The sequence below is a fragment of the Lissotriton vulgaris genome, chromosome 9 (genome assembly GCF_964263255.1).
Source record: "Lissotriton vulgaris chromosome 9, aLisVul1.2, whole genome shotgun sequence".
Classification (NCBI taxonomy): domain Eukaryota; kingdom Metazoa; phylum Chordata; class Amphibia; order Caudata; family Salamandridae; genus Lissotriton; species Lissotriton vulgaris.
This window is the reverse complement of record NC_141697.1, coordinates 602,104,265-602,129,513: the sequence shown is the minus strand read 5'-3', so window position 1 is coordinate 602,129,513 and position 25,249 is coordinate 602,104,265. Positions and strand designations below refer to the sequence as shown.

The 25,249-nt window shown below is 42.9% G+C and overlaps 1 protein-coding gene across 1 annotated transcript in view; it reads right to left on the bottom strand.

The window, feature by feature from the left end:
- Positions 1-709: 709 nt before the first annotated feature.
- The window catches only part of KCNK6 (potassium two pore domain channel subfamily K member 6), a 202,845-nt gene continuing 178,305 nt past the window's right edge, over positions 710-25,249 (bottom strand). The window contains exon 3 of the mRNA XM_086938224.1: positions 710-2,655. Within this exon, the coding sequence (XP_086794350.1) occupies positions 2,417-2,655 (239 nt within the window). The 3' untranslated portion in view covers positions 710-2,416. The remainder of the gene's footprint in view (positions 2,656-25,249) is intronic.

The window sequence follows — 25,249 nt, the reverse complement described above, 5'->3', positions numbered from 1 at the left end:
TGGTAGCCATAACGCTGACCATCAGACCATAGTCGTTCTTCAAGACAATTTGCTGCTTGCATAAAATTCCCTATAGGAACCATGGACGTGAGTACCCATATGTTTTGATGTGATGGTTAGAGTTGTTTATCATGCCAGACCTTTGGATCCTGAGGGGACCATTGATTTTAATACTGCTGGGTTGTTTTATTAAGGGCTGCACTGTAGTTAATCGAATAGTAACTATTCTTTTAATCTGATCTAACGTTCTTTTGGGTATCTGCTACAGTTGTGTGCTGATCTCATTCATGCTGTTGGTAGTGGACTTCAGAGAGACCCACTGTCATTTAACTTGATTAAACTGTGTGTAGAGTTTGTCACACGTTAGTCAGAGCTTCTGAGAGTTGGAAATGTCCGCAGCCCAAGTAACTTAAAAGATCTCAGAAATCAACAACTAGGCATGTCATCAGCGTTTATTACTACTTCTCTCGTCGATTTACATCTTCCTCATCCAGTGCCTATTTACTAGTTCATCAATATTGTTGCACAAGAAAGGCTTCACCAAAGAAGTAAAAGGTTGTTTTGAGAATGGTCAGCTCTTCTCTTTACACTTCTAACATAGAGCACTAGTAAGATGGTGCCGGACGTGTTCCCTGAATGCTGTTCAAATTACTAAGCACTCCTGGTCTGGTGGAAGAAGCGGAGTGAACATCAAAAGAGGAACCATATATGGCAGTGACTTTTTTTTATTTTTTTTAACAGGCATTTCTTTTAAATATAAAAATATGCAATAATCGTATCCATACCCACCCTGTAGAAAAAGAACTGGATAGTTAAAAAATTGAATTTATTGGATGTAAATGTAAAAAAGAAAAATAATTGTCAGAGAGATAGTATGTTGTGAATAACATGACATGAACGAAGCAGAAACCAGATGTCCTCACAGCTCAACAATCAAGCATCATGGTCTAAAAAGGTATGTCAAATTCAAGTCTTTGGTTTTCTTGCAGTCCACAGTCATCGGTCACCCCAGATTCAAGCCTGCTACCATCAATGCTTTAAGAGTGAGGGATACAAAAGGCTGTTATTCAAAGTAACATGCTTTCTGTACACCATTTATGACAGAAAGTGACACATGGTTCTCTTCAGCAGGAAAAGTATAATAAATTATGTGTCCAAATAATTTGGACTTGATTGTCAGATATTCAACCACTTACAGAAATGGGAGGATCAAAGTCCAGGATTGTACATTAAATCAGAATGGCACTTTCCTAAGCAGGTGAACATGATCGCAAGGAGAAAAACTCTGCGTGCAAAAGAACACATCATCTTTTGCATCCCTACACTATGATCCAAATAGGAAATATTAGAACATTAGAATGTTGGGAGCTCCAATTAAGTGGCTCATGGTTTGTAAAGACTGGGATAAGACTTTTGCTCCAACATTACAATATTTGCCTTTCTGTTTCTCTCTTTTTAATTTAGATTATTCAACCCTCAGTGGGTAAAATGTTCCAAAAGCCTTACAGCATTTCCGCCTCAGGCTGTACCAGTTGTTAAAAATCCTCTCCCTAGAACATTGGAATGTTGGGAGCTCCACTAAAAGACAAAGTAGGTTGGGGCTAATAATGGCTGGTAGCAGCCTTCTACTCCAATATTTGTCTTCATGTTTCTCCTTTTTTAATTTAGAACATTCAATCTAACCTCACTTGGTGGAATGTTCTAATAGCCTTATAGCCCTGCTGCCTCTGGCTATACCAGTTGTGAAAGGCCCTCTTCCTCCTTATATGCCCTTGCTGCAGGCCTTTAACAACCAGCAGTGGGCCACATGAGAACACCGGAACGCTGAAAAACAAGACGGACTCGGGGTCAATAATTACTCTTATAGACATTCTGCTCTCACATTGAAGTGTTTCTCTTTCGATTTGTGCTTTTTAGTCTAGAACATTCTTCCCTCAGCATGCTGTATGTGCTAACAGCATTACAGCCCTTTGGTCTAGGGCTATACTAGTCATTACAGACTTCCTCCCTCGTGATAGACTCTTGCATATAACGGGTTCAAGGCCTTTGACAAACAGTATAGCCGTAATTATATATTCTCAGCTTCCACCATAAAACAAAATGTTTTATGGAGGAACACTGCACCATAAGAACTCTATGAGAGTCTATTGTCAAACAACAAGCCCACGTTTGACAAAAAAGGGATTAATTTGCAAACTGAATCAGAACTAAAAGTATATACTTAATGACACAATTAAAAAATGAAGTTACTTTTTCTTTTTAAAGTTGTTTCATTTATTATCCCAGATCATAAGCTTAAAGGTCAGAATTTGTTATTAGATGCTTTTCAGGAATTATACCCTCCTACTCGCTTTCTTCCCTCACCCAGGGATGAGACTGATTCAGTTTGTGGGAATGTCCCCGGGTGTCACAGGAGTTATCGATTGATAGAGGAGTAACTGGTGTGAGCAGAAGGATTCAGCTGCTGCTTGTTGGACTCTGCTTCCAATGGCTCCGAGGTCCCGGATTTAGGGTTGAGAATCTGCTCCTGGTCCTCTGCCTCCAACTGCTGCTCGGCGGGGATAAAGACCAGGCCAGTGAGTCCATGAAGGTCTGCCGCCTTGTGGAAGGTTTGTAAGATAAGCAGCATTGCCATCAGTCCAATCAGGAGGTACACTGGAAAAATGAAATAAAATAAAATCTTATTTGAAGGGTAACCTCTCAAGCATTTCATAATCTGGTTCAAGTACCAAGTGGGACAAAGTAGGCGTACTACCCTCTATTATTAGTCTAATCAAAATATATCAATATTAATTAAAGAAGCATTGAAACTAGTCTACAAATGCCATAAACTACAAAAATAAGTTCATTTGTCCGGCTCTGTGATACCTAAAAAAAACAACCTCAGAATACCATAAAGTCCTTAATTTAATTTAATTGCGGGTTTATATAGCGCTAGGAATCGACTCCCGGAGGAGTATCTCCACGCTTCGACCGCTGGGGAACCCGTCCTGGCTCACCCTGAGAGATGGTCCCTGATGGGTATCTCTAAGGTGCGACCAAGCATCCCCGGCGGTCTGGGGGGGCCGTTGTGAAGATGAGGCAAGCTGATGCCCAGAGTTGCCGAGTGTGGTCTCTGACTAGAGTAGGCACCGAGGCGAAGATGAGGCAAGCTGATGCCCAGAGTTGCCGAGTGTGGTCTCTGACTAGAGTAGGCACCGAGGCGAGAATTATCGAGTCCGCTGACCCTGGTCCACAACCCTGCCGCGTCGGGAATCGAACCCTGGTCCCGGGCCGTCCTCTGCTTACGGGTCTGCCGCCTCTAACCAGTGAGCCACACTTCGCTCCTTGGGAAGTTTGGAGGGATCTTCAGTCAGTGTACCAAAAAGGGGTAGAAGTCGGCAGACACAAACGTTTGTTTGTAGGCCTGTGTGACTAATCTAGAAGACCAACATTTTTACGAGAGCACTGCCAAAAAGTATTATTAGAATAAGAGCACCAGAGAGCGGACATGCAAACCACAATGAATACTACTCATGAACATAAGCTACAATATGAAATAAAAACATAACCCAAGAACATGTTGGATACTGGCTCACACAGTTGACGAATCCAGGATTAGCTGTACTTTCAGAGAATTTTGCTAAAAACTGTAATAGTATGAGTGAGACAGTATGGCATGATGCTGTTTCTCTCGGTGGTAAGGTTTGTTTATTATTTTTCCAAACTTTAATAAGTTATCTTTTGCTTGAATGCAAGATAGGAAGATGGAAGGATTTGAAAACAAGCACTGCCAAAACTAACACATTTTACCTTTACAATGCAATTGCTAAACTATAATCTATGCAAATGCTAGTCTGTACTCTTAAAACAGTTTTAAAAATAATAGCATTTCGAAATACTGGAGAAAACGCAGACCTGTCTTAAGTTATCTCAAAACTGCAAATATAATTCAATGATTCCACTCATTTGAAATGGCATGGTTTATTTTTAAAATGTCACACAGGAAACTGAACAGAATTTAAAAAGCCTGTTGCACTTCAGCTAGTTGAGGTTTTACAGTCAGCAGCACTGAGCCTTTTAGAGGCAAATCTGTCACGCGACTGATCATTACCCATCGGCCATTTTCAGGTGATCCTAACATGTGACTATTTAGTAGTCCTGGCTATTTTAATGGTGACATTGGACAGATTCTCCTCCATGACAATGTCATTCAGGGATGAGCCTGACATGACTGAAGTATGTCCATCTTGCCCTATTTCAAGGGCGACTCCTTCAGCTAGTTGAGGTTTTACAGTCAGCAGCACTGAGCCTTTATGGACTTGGACATTTGCTTTTTCCATGATAAGCATTTGCTCCAAAGTCTTAGCATGTGAAGAGCTGTAGGCGCATGGACCATTACTAGCTGTAAATATTGTACGTTATATAAGACCATTTACAAGATATGCAACTGCTCTGCATGCCTTCTAACCTTCTACAGGCTGGCAATAGAAGATCAATCATCTAGACAATAAAACAGGTTATTAGCCAGAGAAGTCATACAAATGCTGCACCGCAGAGAAAGCACAGACAACTAAAATTAAATGCAAATGACCACTTTAAGCATATCGATGATGTTATCCTTCAGCTGGTTTAATTCCTGCTCAGCATATGGAAAAACATGCACATAAGAGGTTAGAGCCAGGTTACTTTCACTGATGATTTTCAAAGATTCAAGGACTAAACAACTTCTAGAAATGCAAAAGACACTGTCATCCTAGTACTTGATACCCTTCAGAGGCTTCGGACTACTGGGAAGTTGGTGTACTCATCCTGCTAGACTTCTGCACCACTTCATACACTCAATGATACCAGCCTCCTCCCAAGAGCTAAATCGTTTGGTCTGAAAGAATGTTTGGTTAAATGGATTGTCTCTTTTTTGAAGGACCACTACTAAATGATAAAGTATCAATCGGCTCAATCCTCTCCTTACTGATTTAACCGAGATGTTCCTCAGGACTCTAAATTATCACGTCTATTGTTCAGTATCTATAAGGTCCCCTGGAATAGTGACTTTCTCTTTACAAAAAAAATGGGAGCTCATTTTTGTATGTTCAGAGATGACACACAAATCCTGGTCAATTTATCACCAAAAGCTGGTGATGATTCAAGCGTTGTCATAAGTGTATAGGAAGCCCTGCATCTGGTTTTTAATTGAATGATTGCTAGAAGTTCTAATCAACAACATGGTATTGATAAAGGGGACTCAACAATCTGCCCCAACATCATAGGCATGTTTTACCTTCTCCTGTGACCTCTGAAGAACATCAGGGGTTCACATTAAGTTCTAAAAGTTACTACTTGAGCACCAGATTTCTAAAGTTACTTTCACCTGTTTTTGGGATTTACAAGGCCCTTCCTTACATTCCGTCTGAGTTTCGCAAACAAGAGGTGACGTCTTCAATTTCGATTGCACTATGAAAATGCTTGCTCTCTAGCTCTTCCAAAGGTATAGTTAAGGTGTTTTGCAATATTAAAAATGTAACAGTACATATTATGACTAAACTTAAAACATAGGATAATTTTATCTGCAATCTCTTTCAGCTCCATTGGCTTCTAGTAGCTCAGGGAATTCAATTTAAGTCGTTATGTATTATACACAAGTTGGTACATGGCAGGCTCCATGTTTTGTTATAAGAACATTCAAGATATACAGTCCCACATGCACCTTATGTTCATGTGGAAAGTTTTTTTTCCTTGAATTTACTATTACATGCTTATCCTCATATGCTGGAAGAGCCAGTTCTTATGCCACTAGTAAACTATGGAACTCTTCCTCTGTATTTGCGCCTGCAATATTCTCTATTCAGTTGAAGAGATCTTAAAACGGTTTTATTTAGAAATGATAAACAGTCGCAATAGCTTCGAGTGTTGTCTTGGTTTAACAAGCACCAGGAAGCTTAGGGGGTCGGGTGCAGCAAGAGGTCAAACAAATGTACCTTCCATTAACTGTGGTCATGAGAACAAGGGGGGGGGGTATTTTCAAGGCCAGTGTTACTCTGGGTAATGCTTCCATCATATGGAATTACCTCATTAATAGTATAGTATTTTTCTATCAGTACATTTCCTGGGTTTTAGAATATAGTTTAATGGGCTTAGGAGTACATGCTGTGCCATTTGCTTAATCTGATCAGCGGACCCAAGCCAAAATGTAGTAATTTAGTAGGGCGGTGATACTCTATACAAATATTCGTAGGGAGTGTGCTTATGTTTTTGGATTAATTTGCAGAGATGCTGTTGGAGGGTCTCATCTGCCGTGCCAAGCAAGAATAACTGGTCTAGTGGGCATTATAATTTTTTGGGATGGGTCACAAATCTATTTTTGGTGTATGGAGATTGTTTAGCTCTGTTTTATGTGCTAGTCTTATTGATTTTTATGTGATTTGCATTGCACTTAGCAGTTGAATTTGGCTCCTTACAGAGTCGAGTGCAGCTATAACTATTGAATGATTAAGCCATGAATTGTTTATTTTGAATTGGGTTTTTATATTGCGAGGGTTTTAAATAACTTGAAACAATAAATATCTATCTAATTTATACCAAGCTATTTTATGTTACAGTAGTGCCACTAATGGCATCGATGAACCTTTTGTAGTGTTCATAGATGCATTAGGAGTCTGAAGGGCTAAAGTTATCACAATGTTCAAACATGCAAGTGTTAAAAGATGTTTCAATGACAGATGAAGAGTGAAAGAGTGAACACTCTACAAATATTAGTGGTCTTAATTATTGCCCTTCTATGAAAACATCAATCTATTGTTTGACTGGAAAGTAAGTTTGCTTTAGATTAATCTTGTTCTGTGATGTATTTGTAGTGCTTCACATTTCCAGGCATTTCGCCACATTATGTCCCACTGCAAACATTCGATGATGACGTTGTCTAGAGGACCCAGGAGTGCAACACCTGGTTTCTGGATTGTATTTATTTATTAGGTTAGGATGATGGAAAACGGCGATGTTGGAATTTACCTATTAAGGAAGGATATTGATCTATTAAGGTGGGATGATATTCTATGCAAAGGAGCAAAGAAGAATGGTGACGAGTCTCACTAAGGTGGGGCAAACCGATTAATTGGGTTCCTGCTGAAGTGCGCGTTTGGGGGTAAAACACACAAATCAATAAGATTGTCAACTACAAAATAAGTATTTTGCCATAAACTGAATATATTAGCCAATGGATAAGCCATATCAGCATAAGATAAAAAATACAAACACTTGTAACTGATGTAACATTCTGCTACCTTAACTCATTTGATAGCAAACTGCCTATCCCTTGAGCACTTTTGTAGGATGTGTCTGGCATCAGGTCAATGTGTTGTTCTTTCCTTTGCCAATCCCCTAGAACAGTGAATGAAAAAGCTTGGAATTTGATAACAAACAGTTATTTACTTTCAAAGAACAAATTATTTAATTTGGATCCCATTGTGTGGCTTTAACTTATGAATACATTGGTCTCCACTGCTCCGTCACTAAAATGAATGGTGGTGGCTTCTCTGAAGTACATGGCCATGAAAGAGCTATCGAAATAGAGTACAGCATCAAATGAATAGGGAGGAATGTGGTAGAAAAAGCTGTCTCAATTAAGTTAAAATAATCTTTATGGTGAAAATAGACTGCAACTCACAAATTGTGTTTGCCGTATACAATTAAAAGGGGCAATCACATTGTTCTGCATTTAATGTTCGTGCACGTTTTTCTTTTTACATTCTCTTTTTAATTTTAGGACAGAATTACAATACTTTAAATTGAAACAATTTAAATTAACGCTAAAATTAAATTGCACCTCACACTTTTCATGACAGAAGGGGGCTCAAGGAAGAGTCGAGTGGAGTCCAAACTTGACCCATAGAATGAATGCACTATTCTGTATTCACTACTATTTTTTTTTATAAAACAGGTTATCATCTGTGCATTGGTGAAAAGTTAAACCCCTTGGTCAATTCACTTCGTCTAGCAAACATGGAAATGTATACACAAAACCTGCAATAACACTCGACAAGAAAAAGCTTTGTACTCTTTCTAGTTTAGCTATTTTCCTGTGTGTTTCCCTCTTGGAAGAAGTGCTCAAGTATTGGAAGGCCTGTGAGCCTCCTCCTTTACAGTGTTAAATCGATAGCCCAGAGGATCATTATCTGCTGATATGTCTAGAACAAAGAACACTCAACACAAATGCATTCCGGTAGTCCACAATCCTCACTAAATGGTATCCGTGATGGCTCACAACTTATATCTGTGTAGAATGCAACCTGAAATGGACTTTCAATTCTCAAGACTATTCACATTGTCCGATTGATCTTGTTAAAAAGGGAATGACTATTACGGATTACCATGTGTGCCTCACCTACAAGGGAATATGGGGCTCCAACACATTTGGTACTGCTTTTATCCCCTTTATAGAGGGGTCACAGCCCAGTAACCCCATCCAGACTGACCACTTAGGCCAAGATCAAAAATGATTTGTACATCGTCAGTCTACATCTGTATTAGATCAAATATGAAAAATGATGCAAGTGGTTAAGCAGCAATAAATTAAGCACTGATATGCATCACCTTTTTATTGCTTTAGCACCAAGAAACCACTGACGCTAAGCGAGCACTCTGAAAAACATACCTTGCGTTACCTTGAGACCAATAGCCCCATCAGGCACTCCATCGCTATTCCAGTTTTGTGTGCTATTTAGGCAATGGCCGATAAGGGTGGCAGAATAGCAGGGATTCATTATAAATATTGGATCCTATATGATAAGTTCTGTATCTCCTATCAATATTTGTTAACCATATGTGGGAAGGAATCTGAAAATGGTTCACATTTAAAACCTCGGCTTTCTTTTAATCAAACATTTTTGTTCCATCTTATTTTCTCGGACATGTTTTAGAATGACTGCTTTGTGGAGTGTAGGACTTGGAGAGCACTGCCAGGAGTACTGTGGAGGGCAGCTGGTAAAAGGCCGGCTGCTAACTGTTACAAAGTGCAGGTGAAATTTGCAGACTTAGTGCTCATACTAGCGAAACGCCTTATGACTAGGCAATGGAAATCAACAGCGACACCTACTCTGCTTGCCTGAAAGGAGGGGTTGGTTGGCGGAAAGTGGAGACTTGCAAAGGAAGAACAATGCGGATTGAGTAAAAACCCCATCACCATGAACGGAGACCTCCTTTTGGAGTCCTTCAAGGCATTGGAGATGGTCACAGCCGAATACGGTTAGACCCTTTCCACCAGCAAGATGCAACTGACACATAGCCAATGCACAAATTCTAATCCCGTGGAGGACTGAAGCGATGGCGACGTCACACATATTAGTCCAGATAGAGGCGGACAAAACCAAAGCTTCATGCCCCAATCCCCCTCAACAAAATTATGTATTGGCAAACTAGCACAAATACATTCTACAACAGAAATACGCGCAGATAGGATAGTTCACCCCTTTTGTCTTTCCTTTGTTGCACAACACTAGGTGTACCCGCCCGTTGGTAGAGAAGGGATGGGGTTACTGACATAGCTCTTCACCAAGTAGTATTGTTTCTTAAACACCATTCTTTTATCCAGAGACAAACCGTTGGCTTCCAAACATCGATCTGCATGATACAACTTATTTGAGAGCTGTAATGCACAAATACATACCATGAAACTATGCGTCATGTCACTTCATTGTGTATTTGAAATGTAATGTATGTATTGTTGTGTGAGCATCTTTTTTTCTGGAAAACCCAATAAAATGTGTTATAAAAAAAGAAATTCGTCTGACAATCCAACTCAACTTGCTACCTCTCTCATCTTACCATCTCACCCTGAAGCTGTAGTGTTCTTTTCTGGAACCTATTTTCTCCCTATGAAGCAAGTGGAATTTACACCTAGTTTAAAATCCAGCCTTTCTTGTTTACCAGTTACCCTTTTTTTCATAAAAATTGTGTCACTTTCTTAAAATAATATTTTATTTGCCCTTGTACTAATTATAGGATTTATTAATTGACTAAATGATTGTGTGTATAGTGTTTTGGATAAAAGTGCTTTAATTCTCAAAATGCACCGATGTAAGTCATGGTTTCTTGCCTAGGCACTGAATGTGGTTACAGATTAAGAGTTATATTGATGCTGTGTCCTAAAATGGAGGTGGCTGCTGTAGAATTTCATGTTTCATGCAGTCAGTAATCCTTGACATTATGTGAATTAATGTTCAGGCCCTTAAGAAAAAGAAAAGCTATTGTATAAGGCATGCCTTCATTATTGATGGGGCAACACATAAACCAGCTTCAAGTGTAGGAGTAGGATTTTAATTTTATTTGAAGTTGTGTTGTAAAGCACAGACTTAGCACATTAGGGTTTCCAAGCGCTGTACATTCAGATTGTTTTACGATTTTAGAGTCTATTTCAGAGTGTTTTACTATTATATAGATAAATATGTAACCCAGAGATAGTCGCCACTGGGTAGTTCTAGTTAGGACCACATTTCCACAACAGATAGTTTTTATTTTGTTTGCTAATAACTGACACTAATTGATGAATCTACACAAAACTTTGCAAAAAGTAGTTCTTCCACCTTAGTTCTTTCCTGGAAAGATTTGAGGTGACCAGTCATGCAGCGGCCTGAAAAAAAGCAGGGGCGGGGGACAAAACGCATTTTCCTTATTCATTTTTCTATAGGAAAAAACAGCTAAGCCCAATCAGCTGAATGGGATTAAAGCAAATTTGGCAGCAAGCTAGATCTTGGTCCATATACCACTGCAACATTTGAAATGACATCAGTGATGCCAACACTGTGCAGGGCAGGGAACGAGTTACAGATACTTTTTAAGGGACGAGTTATAGTTATTTTAAATTGCTATAACTGATTGTTTGTTTAAAGCGGTATGTTTTATCTGGCATTTTTACTTAACAATAACGTCCCTTTAACCTTTGGTTTTTTACTGAATTTGTAAGGTTTGTTAGCCATTCCTAACTAGAAAGTCACTTTAGCCTTTGTTTTTTCAGTGTGTACATAGGCTAAAAGCAAATGAAAAATCATTGTTTTACTCCACAGTGCTTAGAAAAGTTGTACACATGAGGCTATGGGTTAATATAGTGTGTAGATCAGTTTCAATTTACAGTTATGCTCAAGGGAACCACCATATATACAAATATCATAGGTACAAATTCAGTAAATGGCACTATTCTATTCGTTTTACAAGTCAGTCCATTTGCGAAACCTATCATGTCAATGGTTTCCCGTTTAAGATGCACGTTACAATAGCAACTGGTTATTGTGTAGATTCTGGGCTATAACGTTCAATGATGTGAATTACAGTGATGCTTGTCTGACTACAAAATGACTGATTGAAAATATTGACTTGCCTTTCCCAAAAATATATTTTCCAGAGATCATTACTTCCTACAAATAACTAGAAGCCACAATCTTATGTTGGGCAAAGGCGATATCCATTTTTGAACTGAGGAACTCGTAACAATTCTATAGGTTCAGAGTCATTTTAGTCTTGTTCTCGCAGTCTGTGTCTACCCAGGTGAATGCCATGATGTAGCTTATTGCAAAAAGAACAATTGATGGACAGAATGCAGAACAATGTCATACATTTACCCCAGTACAGAGATCTAGGCCTATATCCATAGTTTTTTTTAGCTCACCATGCCATTCCGGTTTGGACCCAGCCATATGCAAATCAGTCTTGACCCTGCGCCCAATGGGAACAATCCAGCCTGAACTGCCAAGCCAGGTCCTCTCTGGACTGGAAACAAGCATCCTAGAACCGGTTTCAGGCTTTCAGCCCTCATCAGCCAGGATAGCTTTACTCCAGTGGCATCGAGAGCATGGGACCCACATCTGGGCATACCCATCCCATTCGGGGTGACAAATGCAAAAAGAACAATTTATGGATAGAATGCAGAACAATGTCATACATCCACCCAGTACAGAGATCTGGGCCCAAAACCATCATTTTTTTGCTCACCATGCCATTCCAGTTTGGACCCAGTCATTTGCAAATCAGTCTTGACCCTGTGCCCAATGGGAACAGTCCAGCCCGAACTGCCAGGCCAGGTCCTCCATGGACTGAAAACAAGCATCCTAGGACCGGTTTCAGCCTTTCAGCCCTCATCAGACAGGATAGCTTGACTCCAGCATCATGGAGAGCACAGGAATGATAATGGATTCAACCCAGATCAGTGACTGGGGTGAGTGTCTGAAAAGTTACAGCACTCCGTCCATGCTCTCCTTGTGTTTTCTTTGTTCGCCCTAAGTTGGGAGGGTATGTCCAGACGTGGGTCCCTTGCTCACTTTGCCACTGGGTTCAAGATAGCCGGCTGATGAAGGGTGCTACCCAGAAACCGGTCCCAGGATGCTTGTTTCTGGTTCAGGGAAGACCTGGCTTGGTAGAGCGGGATGGACTGTTCCCATGAGGCACAGGGTCAAGACCGATTTGCATATGGGTCTAAAGAATTATAATGGATTCAACCAAGATCTGTGACTTGGGTGGCGGGGGGGAGGGGGGGGGGGTGTCTTAAAGGTTTCAGGGCTCCGTCTATCATCTCCTTGTGTTTAGTTTGTTCGCCCTAAGTTGGCAGGGTATGCCCAGACGTGGGTCTCTTGCTCACTTTACCAGAAACCGGTTCCAGGATGCTTGTTTCCAGTTCAGGAAAGACCTGGCTTGGCAGTTCGGGCTGGACTGTTCCCATGAGGCACAGGGTCAAGACTGATTTGCATATGGCTGGGTCTGAACTGAGGTGGCGAAGTGAGCTTAAGAATTATGATGGCTTCAACCCGGATCTGTGACTGGAGGCGAGTGTCTGAAAAGGTTCAGCGCTCCGTCCATCATCTCCTTGTGTTTGCTATGATGTAGCTTACTGGCATCTCTACACTTTGTCAAATATATGCCCAAAGCATGAGTAACACATGAAACCGCTGGTGCAAACCGATGCGATGGCCACTTGTAATATAGTATGATATGCTATTTTACCATTGACAAGAAATTCCAAGTGAAGTTGTAAGGGATTCAACTGGGATTATTTTGGCTAAAAAATATACCATGCAACAACAATATGGAGTAGTCTTAGATCGGAGAGTATTGAATCTCAAATTCAAACTCGTGTACTGGGGCTCCTATAAAAAAATGATGAAAGGCCCTTCTCCATCTCAGCTGCTGAGGCAGACAGAATTTAGTACATCAAACAGAAAGCTTTGGTCTATAACCGCTTCCACAGACCTGCGCTTCCAGTTCGAAAACCCACACCACTTCCAGGTTCAGCAGAGCGGGGATTCCCTGATATGAGGTTGGCACAAATGGAATCAGGGCCTGTCTTAGCGCAACATTCTTTTTTAGCGCCCCTCATGACCTACTTCTCTACGAATTACCCAACTACCACCCTCAAACAGTGGCATTGATCTCTCCATAACCCCGCCAAGACATGCATTTAATTTTTTACAGCGCTACTCGTAACTCACTTATGCAGAGTTCTGCATGGTACGCATATTGCAGCAGGCACATTAACCCTCTTCATTACTTCATGAGTCAAAACTGCCACTAGACAAAACTCCGCCCTCTCTCCAGCAGGAACACTAATTATCACAGTTATTCTGATGTTTTTATTGTTGCCTAAAAACTGCAGGACACACAAGGAACTCTGCTACAGGTGCTTTTAAACCCATATGTTATTTTAAAAGACAATAGCACCCCCTAAGGACAACGCCCGGTGCGGCCGCACCGATCGCACTGGCCTAAAGCTGGCCCTGTTTAGAACATAAGTACAAATCTAAGTGACAGCTCATTTTAATATGTAAACGAAAAATTAAAGATTCTCTGATGTGACAAGAAGTATGGGTAGTTTCTTGGTATTGTCTTCTATTGTAAGATTTATTTTGTACAGGAAATACAGCGGGAGTAAGGAGCAGTGTGATTGCTAGGGCACCAATCAACCATCCAACTTAATAAAGTCAATGCCAGAGGAGCAATAAAGAGGCTGTCCCTCTGGGGCAGATGCTTTTTATGTGGTTTGATGTCGTAATGTTGATGTGGTTTAATGTCATAACGTTATCGGCTTTGTTCTTTACAACTGCTGGCATGTAATTGATCAACGGAATAGCATATTGTGCCACCTTTATAGGTTTTTTTGTGTTATTTGTCACATACCTGTGTCAATATGCAGTTGGAGTCTATTGTACGTAGATGTAAGTTTTTTTCAACAGCAGCACCTAATTGGAATGCTGGTGGCACTATCTGCACTATACAAACATCAGATGAACCAACATCAACAAGCCTGAGGGTGTGCCTTTGGAAGCTGGCAGAGGAAGGCAAGCACTGTTCCAGAAGCAATGCTACTTAGACCAGGACTCAGTTTACAGATGAAGGACTATGCTTAGTCGTCCATGTTCCAGGGATCCTGCCACACCACGATCAGGTGAAGCCTTCCGGATGAAGCACAATGCTCACTGAACGTTTACCTGCCGCAGGGGATCAAGGACTCAAGGTGGCTAGCTCTTGCTAGTCAAATACTAGTCATACATGGGAAGAGGACATATTAGAGCGCCAATGTAAATGTAAATAAATGTAAATTGATACTTGTATAGCGCACTACTCACCCACAAGGGTCTCAAGGCGCTTGTACGAATACCGCTGTGGAACCCATCCTGGTTTTCCCTGTGAGGCGTCCACTCCTGGGCACCCCCAAGGTGGAGGCCAGGCATCCTTAGCGTTGTGGGGGCTGTTGTGGAGATTAAGCAAGCTATTGCCCAGAGTTGCAGAGTGGGACTCCATGATTGGAACAGGCACCGAGGCGAGAATTATCAGGTCCGTGGAATTTTAAGCCCAAGACCCGCCGAGGCGGGGAATTGAACCCTGGTCCCGGGCTAGACTTCTGCATCAGGGTCTGCCGTTCTAATCATTGAGCCACACTTCTCCACGGAGAGGTAGTCTAGACAACAATACAGGCCAGTACCAGGAGAGGTGAGGCAGAGCCGCTGACTCTAGAGCACAGGGCTCACGGTTCGATCCCTGGCACCAGCGGCAGGTCAGCACCGTGCAACTCTAGGCAATAGCTCACTTAATCTCCCCGACGACCCTCAGCGCCTTGAAACCCTTAAGGGTGGTGTGTTCACGCTTCACAAATTGGAACTATAATTATCTCCCTAAACACCAGTGTGGTCAAAAATTACAACCCATGCCAAGCTTAACCCCCACTCCTGTTAATCGACACACGGCCATTACACTGCGCACACAAACCAAACACAAGAAAGATATGAAATATAAACAACCGTTAAGCACCTGACTTAGTCCATGTAAACATGGAAGTTGATTCACCACAATGCCAGGGGTAGTGAAGGGACATCACCCTTTGACTCACTAATGAATCGTAAGGTTGTCTTTTTGTCCCACCCTTAAGCCCACTACGGTCTCTTATTTGCCGCTTAGGAGGGCAGAGAACTCCAATGAATGGAAATCACAGAAAAAGACGAGGTCATTAAGTGCCCTGTTTACTATCCGTTCTTTCTGCTGCATTTACAGCACCTGAGGACAGAGGTAACAAGGACAATGCCAGGGGTGCCAAAGGGCAAGCCCAGGGTGTCAGATGCTACCCTAATGTCCAGACATGTAAGAAACACAACAGCCCAGTGAGGTGAAGTGCGTGGGGAACTATGAACTGAAACCAGCCTTGGAAATCAGCTCAACCTCTCCACCCCCCCCCCCCCCCCCCCCCCCACCCCCCCCACCTCGGTGGTGGTGGCTGGGGCATGTTAGTGGGAAGCACCACTCCTGCTGCCGCTTTCGTTATAATCAGCCAATATTGCAGCACTGCTGCAAAACCGGCTCCCTGGAGTCCAAAACCGGCCCTCACCCTTCCGGTCCACCAAGGAAATGCCTGGTGCCTGCTACGGCCAGTCCCGGCCCTGGTGAAGTGTGAAAAGACAGCTGAAACCAATAATGCGCACACATGCCCAGATGTAATGCTTACTAAAACAGTCAAAGTCCAACTAGCTACACAGATAACTAGGGTTAACAAGTTACACCAAATTACAAAAAAAACATTGATTTATTACAGCCCCACTGAAATACTTGTGGAAAACAGGCATCACTTCACTACAGACTGTCAGCAAGCGGATCAAAGGCTCTTGTCATCCCCCACAGGCGGAAAGACAGAAAGGCAGATGGGCAGACATGTAAAATTTATGGATGAGTATATAAGAACATTCAATAAGCCTTGTTGTTTTTTCATGTCATTCTTACTGAATCACCACAGTGTTTTCTGTTCAACCATAAAGTGGTAGAAGGTTAACTTGAACGACGCAGAGTTCAAAAGAAACTAAATCTGGAAATACAATCAATGTCAGCACACCACGGTTATGGAAATTACATCTCGACTGGTAATGCAATTTGCAATACAATGCATGCACTAATTAGTCAGATCGCAAATTGGCAATTTGCTGGGGAAAGCTGCCATAAAAACCCTGTCTAATGATTAATTGGGCAATTCGAAGTTTGCACTCGCTTGTAATTGCCTAACAAAGCAGGGATGAATGTCTGCAAGAGTCAGTCTACCGTTCCTGCATTTATTTTCATAAACATGGATATTTGGGGGTGGGGGAATCAGCCTTTGACTATTAAAAGGACAGCTACTGCTATTTAAAAAATAAAACTTTCCTCGTTTGTGAAGACACAGCGGGAGCAGGCAGTGATCCCTTGGACTATCAGCTCCATTGAGACCGCCAACATGATTTCCAAAGCCTTTGTGGATCATTTACCACCAAACGTTGGGGTTGGCAACTGATCAATAGTTTGCTATAGCAACTGCGGTCACAAAACATGGATGCATCGCTTTCCAAAATTCAGATTAGAGAGGACGCCCCTTTCACACCTCTCACTTTAAATTTTGAAGGGTTTGCAAAAGCCTTTTTTAAGAGTGTGTTGTAGGTAATGTAAAAAATGAACATGCTGTAGAAAATATGAAACAAGAAAATATTGCGTAAGCCCAAGCAGAAACCACACAGCTAGACACCCCAACATTAATTTACAACCTGGAATCGAAGAAATATGTCACTTTGGTGCCATATCTGGGTTATGAATTAACTTGGAAAAATCCGAGATGTTTCCGATTACCGATTCTGCCAACCCAGGGGAGACAGAGCTGCCCCTCCGGTGGGCGGGAGATACCACCAAATACCGTGGCATCATACTACATAGAAGGAACAAGTTATACTTCTCAACTACGGGCCAGCTATTACAAAACTTAGTTCGCAAGTTGAGAGATGGATCCAGTTACCAATATCTATGGCAGGACGTATCGCCCTCATCAAAATGATTGTCCTATCCCGGTTCTTGTATCTATTTGTTAATATAGCCATCCCACTTACAAATGCTTTCGTCACACAATTGAGGGGTCTGCTTACCAGATTGGTCTGGGGCGGTGCAGACTAAGAATAGCTTGGGACACTAACACTTCCTTACGACCGGGGAGGGTTTGCTGTCCCAGATTTCCATCTTTACTACCTGGTAGCACATGCTCAAATTGCCCGTCATTGGTTTTACCCAGACGCCCGTATACCATACACTAAACCCAAACGGAACTTGGCTCCTCCCACATCGCTAGGATCACTATTCCAACTGGGTATACCACTCGACCCCAATGATATACAACCCCTATCTACTACGTGCTGGGCTTGGAGCACACTCAGTCGAATGGTGGGCACCAGCACCCTGTATTCACATGATCTCCAACTTCCAGAAAACCCGTTTCTACCACTCGCATCCGAGACAGTGATACAGCATACTCTCAACAAATTGAAGCTGTGTACCATTGGTTCCCTATTCCCAGACAGGGAATAACCATGATGGCCGTTTCCGCACACTCTGAACTGACATGCATTGATACATTTGTAGCGACTAGACTACTCGGGGGCACTCAGCTGGGCCACTCCTACATTCCCATCCCTGCCTCTGGATTTTACACCACTGAAGCTACTTATAACCGACAAAGAAGGGGACCATCTGGTCACCAAGTTGTAACGGGCATGTTTGGAATTCAAGCAGGTTCGGGACAGGCGGGTGAGACAGCGGTGGGAGGAAGACTTGGGTCAATCACTGACTGACAAGCAGTGGGCCTGTTGTCATGAACAAATACAGAGGGTATCCCCCAACAACAGGCATAAACTCCTCCATTTCAGGTTTGTGCATAGGGCGTACATCACTCCGTGGCAACTGACCAAATATGACCCCACCAAACCGTCCAACTGCCCCAAATGCCAGACTCGGGACGCTGACTTCGCCCACATGGCGTTGACTTTCCCCCAGATAGCTGCATTCTGGCCAGACATATTCCAGACAGTCTGACGTGATCTCTACCCCGCTCCCTCCCTCTCCAAAACTAGCCTTGCTGGGAATAGTCAGCGCTAAAAAACGATGCCACCGCAGGTTGATCACCATAGCATTGCTGCTAGCGAAGAGGGAAATTGCGATACACTTGGGAACCAAACACAGCCCCATGAAAGACGCATGGCTGCGAAGCCTGCCGCATTGTGGTATGCAAACCGAAATATAAGCAACACTCCAGCCCCAGACTACATGACCCAAAGACATAAGGCATATTTATCGCTGCTATCTATGGCAGATACAGCAGCCTACCTCGACTCCCTCTCCCGTGCCCCAGCTGTCACCGAAAAGAACTCACAACCCCATTTCCATTAACCTAGATACTACATTGGCACCATGGTGCAACAGGCACTCTTACGCAGCATGAATGTGGTAAAACTACTCTTCGATTCTGTAGCTCCCTATGGACCAGTACAGAGGAAATAAACTGCATCCCAAAACATGATGGACAAATCACACTGCAGAGAACACATGAGTGGAGGTTCCCTTCACCCCCACCTCCCTAGCCCTACCTTCCCCTAGTGATTATTCATTTGTTGAGTATATGGTTTATGTTGAATTATGACGCCTGAACAGTGTTATTCCCTGTACGAAAATATCGCTGACATGGATAAATAGGACTGTGTATATGTTTATGATTTCATTTAATAAAAACTTTCACACACAAAAAAAAAAAAAAAAAAAAGAAGGAAACCACACAGCCGTTTGTGGTTAAAAAACAGTTTAGGCCCAACTTCCACACCGACACGAGCAAGGTGAAAAGTTTGCTCAAGAATGTAGAGGAATAGGAAATTTGAAAGGGTGTTCAATTAAAGGCCAACTCGTGTCTAACAGACTTGAAAGCATTTACCGCATCAGCACACAAGTCCCCAGGCACGCCGTAACAAGTGGGATAGACTTATACAAGGGGTTCTGTACATTGTAAATAGCCCTTTTTCAGTCACAAACGGTGTAAAAAAACACATGCAGTCTTATCTGTTCAGTCACAAGGAACCTACAAGTTGCAAACTTGGACGACTCTGAGCCCAAGAGGACTAAGAACCTGAAGTACATTCCCTGTTCATACACCAGAGCTATGCAAATTGCACACTCACTAGCTTGCGAACAGGGATGCATTTTACGATACAACCGATGTATTTGTTGGTCACATTGCAGCCTGTCTTATCCCCTGAAATTGACTGCAAATGCAGGTATTATGGCCTGCAAGGAACATAAGTTCCCTCCCTGTCTATGCATTTTCATTCCCAAATCGGAATAATTTTTAAAGCAACCCATGCCCACCATGGTCTCCTTCAAAAATGTTTCTCACTTAAGAACATAACAGGGGACTAAGCAGTGGTCCATTGGATAACTACCTGCAATTAAAACCAAAAAACTACATCTACCAGAAGGTTTTGACTTCTTAAAGAAAAACCCAGCTTGGATAGTTTTTCAAATCATGCAACAGAGGTGTACGCGGTTGTTTAAAACCCACTTTAGAGGGTGGGGGCATCTAATCTCAAGTAACTGCGCAAACGTGTGCTGGAGATTAGTATTTGAAAGCTTATTGGTGCAATAACATGGACCAGAAATCTTAAGTCACAAAGGTTCTCTTCTTTCCTGTAGGTGACGAGTAGCGAGGATGTTTCTGGAGATGTTGTGGCGCATTATCCTCAGTCCCTTTTCTGGTCACATTGCCAGCAGGAAGGCAGACACAACAGGAATCTGACAAGGCAAGTGCATGGTGTAATCCACAGAGCTCAAGGTTTCACAGTTTTTGGATAGTTAAGTGATCAGTCCAGATTTTTTCCTTTCCCTTCCAGAATACGTAGTCCTGAATTTATAATGGATAAGTAATACTACAAGACCCAGAATACAAGAACAAAAATTTGACTCGAACTGGCTAAGCTACTTACGTGAAACTAGTAAACTTCAAAGCGGCGGCTTGTAAAGTGCCCATATCGGATGGTCATATTTTCATTGTTTCTACGGTCCCCTGTGAGCTGGAGACTTTCAGGTTAGCCATGTCACTTCACTTGAACCCCAACAATGAGTTGTTAGGGGAAGCAGGTGAACACTAGAGAGATGCCATTAAACTCTTCCTTCTGATGCTTGAGAAAAGCTGCTTAACCCCTTCTGTGCTGCGCGAATTTTCCCCCGGTGCTGAACGTTCCATTGGGCCTATGGAACCATGACGGAACGGTTCCGTCATAAGCACAGGCCACCTTATGCTCATGACGGAACCGTTCCGTCATGTGCATGGAAGGGGTTAACATCTCCAGCCGTGTCACCAATGCGGTCTCAGGCAACTCTCACCCTTTCCGGTTACACAACAGACTCAGGGGTGACTCCTCCACGTGGGCGGAGGAGCGTCAACCCACTGGTTTCTTGCAGTGCGAGAAGCAGAAACATAAAATGGTATTTTAAATACCATCTAATGTGTCTGCTTCTCGCACTGCGAGAAAGCAGAAGGGTATGCCTGGTTGGGGGGAGTCCAGGGGAGGAGTGGCTTGCCCACTCTGAGTGCGCTGACTGTTTGGTCGGCCCCAGGGCCGACCACACCCGTCATACGCACTCTGAATTTACAATTTGTTGGCTGCATGCAGCCTACATGGACAAAATGGCCTCCCCACAGACGCCTGTGGGTTGGTGCCCTAGCCAATGACAATGCTGCAATCTTAGGGGAGGAGAGGGAGGCTGCCTGCTTTCTGTAAGTAGTTGGCACAGAGAGAGGAGATGCCATGCGGGACGGGAGGCAAAGGTAAGTTTACACTTTTTAATTACATCCCCCTTCCCCACGAGACCCCGGCCTAAGAGTCATGCTGGCCCCAACTGAACAGACTGCAGTATCTTACACAGATAAAGAAGGCGGCACCTGAAAGCAGATGCCTCACGCCTTCTCAGCCACCCTCAGTTCACAATGTGCTCTGGAGGGGTCATGGTAAAAAAATGAAATGTGGCTCCGGGGTGAGAGTGTGTAACGTTAGCTAAGTGTTTGCGGCTTTGTTTCTTCTCTAAAACACAGGAAGAGTTGTGTGAGGGCAAGTTATATGCTTGTTTCTATGGCAAAGTTTCCACTGGGCTAAGATTGACAGTCACATAGACGAGCTTGTGGGGAGTAGTGAGCACAGTGGGTTAGCACAAAATGATAGACCCCCCCCCAAACACACCGAATATGATTAAGGGCCACTGGGTCTCGTGTGTCTCACTGATATTCATTGACCGTGACCAGAATGGAAGCTCCTGAATGGCTGGGGATCCTATGAAAGGGTGCCCCTCCCACACCTGCTAGGGCTGCAGCGGCATGAGTTACGGCCCTGATGTCAGCACCCAAACACCTCATATGACCCTGAGGATAGGCTTGTGAGGGAGTGGTCCAATATATTACGAATTACACGGAGAAAGAATATTCGATCTGTGAAGTCTTGGGTAACAAAGGCAGATCAATCCCCAGATGGCCCTTTGAGTCCACTTAGAGTGGCTTTGCTTTAAAGCTGTTTTCAGGAGACCGTGTACTAGGTAGCGGTCTTCCTTTGAGGTTGAAACAAGTCCTTGAAGATGTGGAAACTCTTGCTGCTCTGAATTGACCTGAAAAACAAGAGCAGACTTGCCACAGAGGCGAGCAGCTGACACCAGACTATCTGAAAGATCTGCACAAGGCCCAGTTGACTGAGGGTTTGCATGGGAGCCACCTCAGTGAATCGACTCACCAAGCAGAACCCTGTGTAGATCATTAAAAAGAGAATTACCCACGCAACTAACAACTACCTCCAGAAGTTGATGTGATGCAGAGATACTTTGCATGGCAACTTACGTGGGCTTATCCCATATTTCAGACTACTCTGTACTTTAAGGAGCCTTATTGTCCTCAATCCAGGCCTGCATGCAGTTTTTTTCCACTTCATCCTTGTGGTTGTGCCCCCTTAAGGGTTCAATCAGTCGCTCAAAATCTGGAACCATTTGAGAAATCTCCTGACCTCGACTAGCTGGCTCACGATGGTGGCCCCAGATGAGTCTAACCAGATGAGTCCAGAGGGTTACCAAAAACAGTGGAAAGTTATACCATAGAAGGACATCTAGGGCCTACAGGGTAAATTCTATAAATAAACCATGGGGTGCATCTAAATCGTATAAGGTGCACAGCCATCTTTATTGAGAGCATCCTATTTTCAACTGTCATATTTTACCTGTCTGTAAATAAAGTTCAGTCCTTCACAGAGGCTGAGGATTGTCTGGACATTCAGTTTGCGAGTAAACGCTGCCTCCTTCCAAGAAATACCTGACTGCTCAACTACATTAGGAGAGTCAACCGTCCAGAAGACAACCGGACCCACCAAAAAACATTGTTCCAGGACACAGGAAAAAGACTCACAGACCTGGGGCTTACTCTGAGGATCTGCATAGGAGTAGTGCAGCAACGACTGCGCCAGGAGTTACCTAAGAAAATTGTAAGCTAAGGCACAGCGAGGCGGGGGAGGAGCACAAAATGTTAACAGTTCTACACAAACTTTTGTAGCAGAGGTGTTACTCCAAGATCACGAAGTGAAGTCCATCCACAGATGGTAAAACTGAGGTAGCGGAGACTAATTATCAAGTGGTATCTATCCAGAGCATCATAGTGGAGGGTAATTCGGAGATTACCGAAGAGATACAACTGGCCAGTTGGATTAATCAGAAATCTGAAGGTAGTCACCCCCTTCCCCAACACAAAACAGAGATAGCTGAAAGCTCCTCTGAGCACTAAGAGATAATACAGTTAGTGGTATGTTCAGTATTAGCAAGTAAAGCCCACTCAGAGGTGGTAAAAAACACACTGTGGAGAGTTTTTCAGATTATAAGGAAAGTTTTTCTTAAATAATGCTGTCAAGATATCAGACCATTATTTAGAGATTACCACATACATTTTGCCTGGAAGTGATAAAACACAGTTACTTAGAATGAGCAGATAAAGTCAGCAGAGAGTGCCAGATGAGGAGTTAACTCAAAAGGTAATCGGAAATCTACTAACTGAGCAATCACAAAAGAGGTATTAAGAATGCAGACGTATGGAAAGTACAGATTAGCGAAATCAGGAGTGTATCAATAGATTGATCCTGAGGAGTATTATGCATTCTAGTGATGCTACGGTGGGCTGTAATGCTATTAGAATACAAGGGCAGAATGTTTCAACTAGAAAAACAGGCCTCTCGGGAGCCCGAGAATGGTTGAAATCCCCACCTCTCCGAAGCCTTTGTTCACAGCTCTTGCTGTGAATGTTCTTCAGTTACCAGCCTCCCACAGTGCCATGACTGTTAGCTGTTGAACAGTCACAGCAAGAGCTGGTAAAGGGGCCTGAAGTCAGCCCCTGGTTCTCCCTGGCTTGGTTGAACTGCTATTTGAAGCTCAGCCATGGAGACCCAGGAGCTGATCAGCATTTACCCCTCCTTCATTCTGAAGCCCTAGTGGCACAGAGCTACAGGAAGAGGGAAGGGGAAAGGCTACGTGCGTCTTCCTGCATGGACTCTGCCTTCATCTTACCTCTGCTGAATTAATATATTTTCAAGAGGCAGGGAAAAGAGAAAGGTAGAGGCTGTGTATAAGGATCCTGAAATGTTGATTGCAGCACGCTTTACCAATTTATATAGGCCACTGCGGTTCCAAAGTCTTCAATGGCACTCCCAACATTCATATGTTCTAATAAGTGTTTTTTCATTTTTATTTTATGCAATGAACAGTTTATGGATTACATCACCAGAAACAAACTAACTTTGAGAAGTTTGGCTACGGGAACAAATTGAGGAGAAGTGGAGACTTGATACAGTCAACTGGGTACATTTCAATCAATCAAACAGCACGGTTAGCAACGGCCCCATGTGAATTTAGTCTGAAAGGAAAGCAAGATCAAATCCCTTCCACAAACTACAGGCAAGAAAGAAGCAGCCAGCACCATTTATTGCCAGCGTCATTTACCTTTCTAATTGAATCAGAGGAGTTACAATTACCCAGAAGTAAGCCACAGTTATCTGGTACCACGTCAGTATTCCCTATGTACGCTGGGTAATTTGCTGTAGCCTTCGACCTAGCTGCTGAGGGCCATAGCAGTTGTTAGAGGTCACGAGGCATGGGCCTAAAAATAAGGGAGACAGCCTGTAACAACCAACATAGTCCAAGGCAGAAGGGCCACAGCAGATCCAACAAAAGATCTAAATGAAAGAAAAGACGGCCATTTGCACTTGCCAATCTTGAGTCCATTGGAGATCCAATCTACTAATATGGTGGGTACACAACATTATCAGTTCAAGGTCTTTCCCTCTGGTATGAATGTAGGCCTTCAAGTGTACATCAGAATCCAAGCTCCTATCTACACCAAAATGTGACTTCTATACCTCTTTATATATGTTTGAATGAACACTGTACTGTCCCAATGGATGAATGTCTGCTGTACCGTGAAACATACTTGCTAACAAAAGTATTCCAGTGATGACAACAGGAGTTAAGACAACCAACAACCAAACTGCATTGGGTGCCAGTCCTTCTGCACCTATGGTACCCTCCTTATTTGGGCAATGACCAAGAAAAAGCCTCGTCCCCACTCTAGTCACTTCACACTAATTGCTTGACATATCTGTTTTCCAGGTCTTTGGTGGTCCAATTCTATTAGTATAAGCAGAATATGTGTTGTTGGTTTGATTTACTGTGAAAGATTTAGCACTCCATTTCAGTTCAAGACTAGAGCTGTGGTCGCAGCCCTTGACTTTTGACATTGATGGATGGAATTCCCTTCTAGGTAGAAGGGCAAAAGCCCAATATTTGGTAAGTAGCTCTGACGCCACGGCCAGCCTGAACACTAGAGCAAGCCATTCAGAGGACGTCCCTGCCCACTTGGCTTCCTTTTCCAGTCTTGCACAGCCAGCTTTTCATGTTTTCA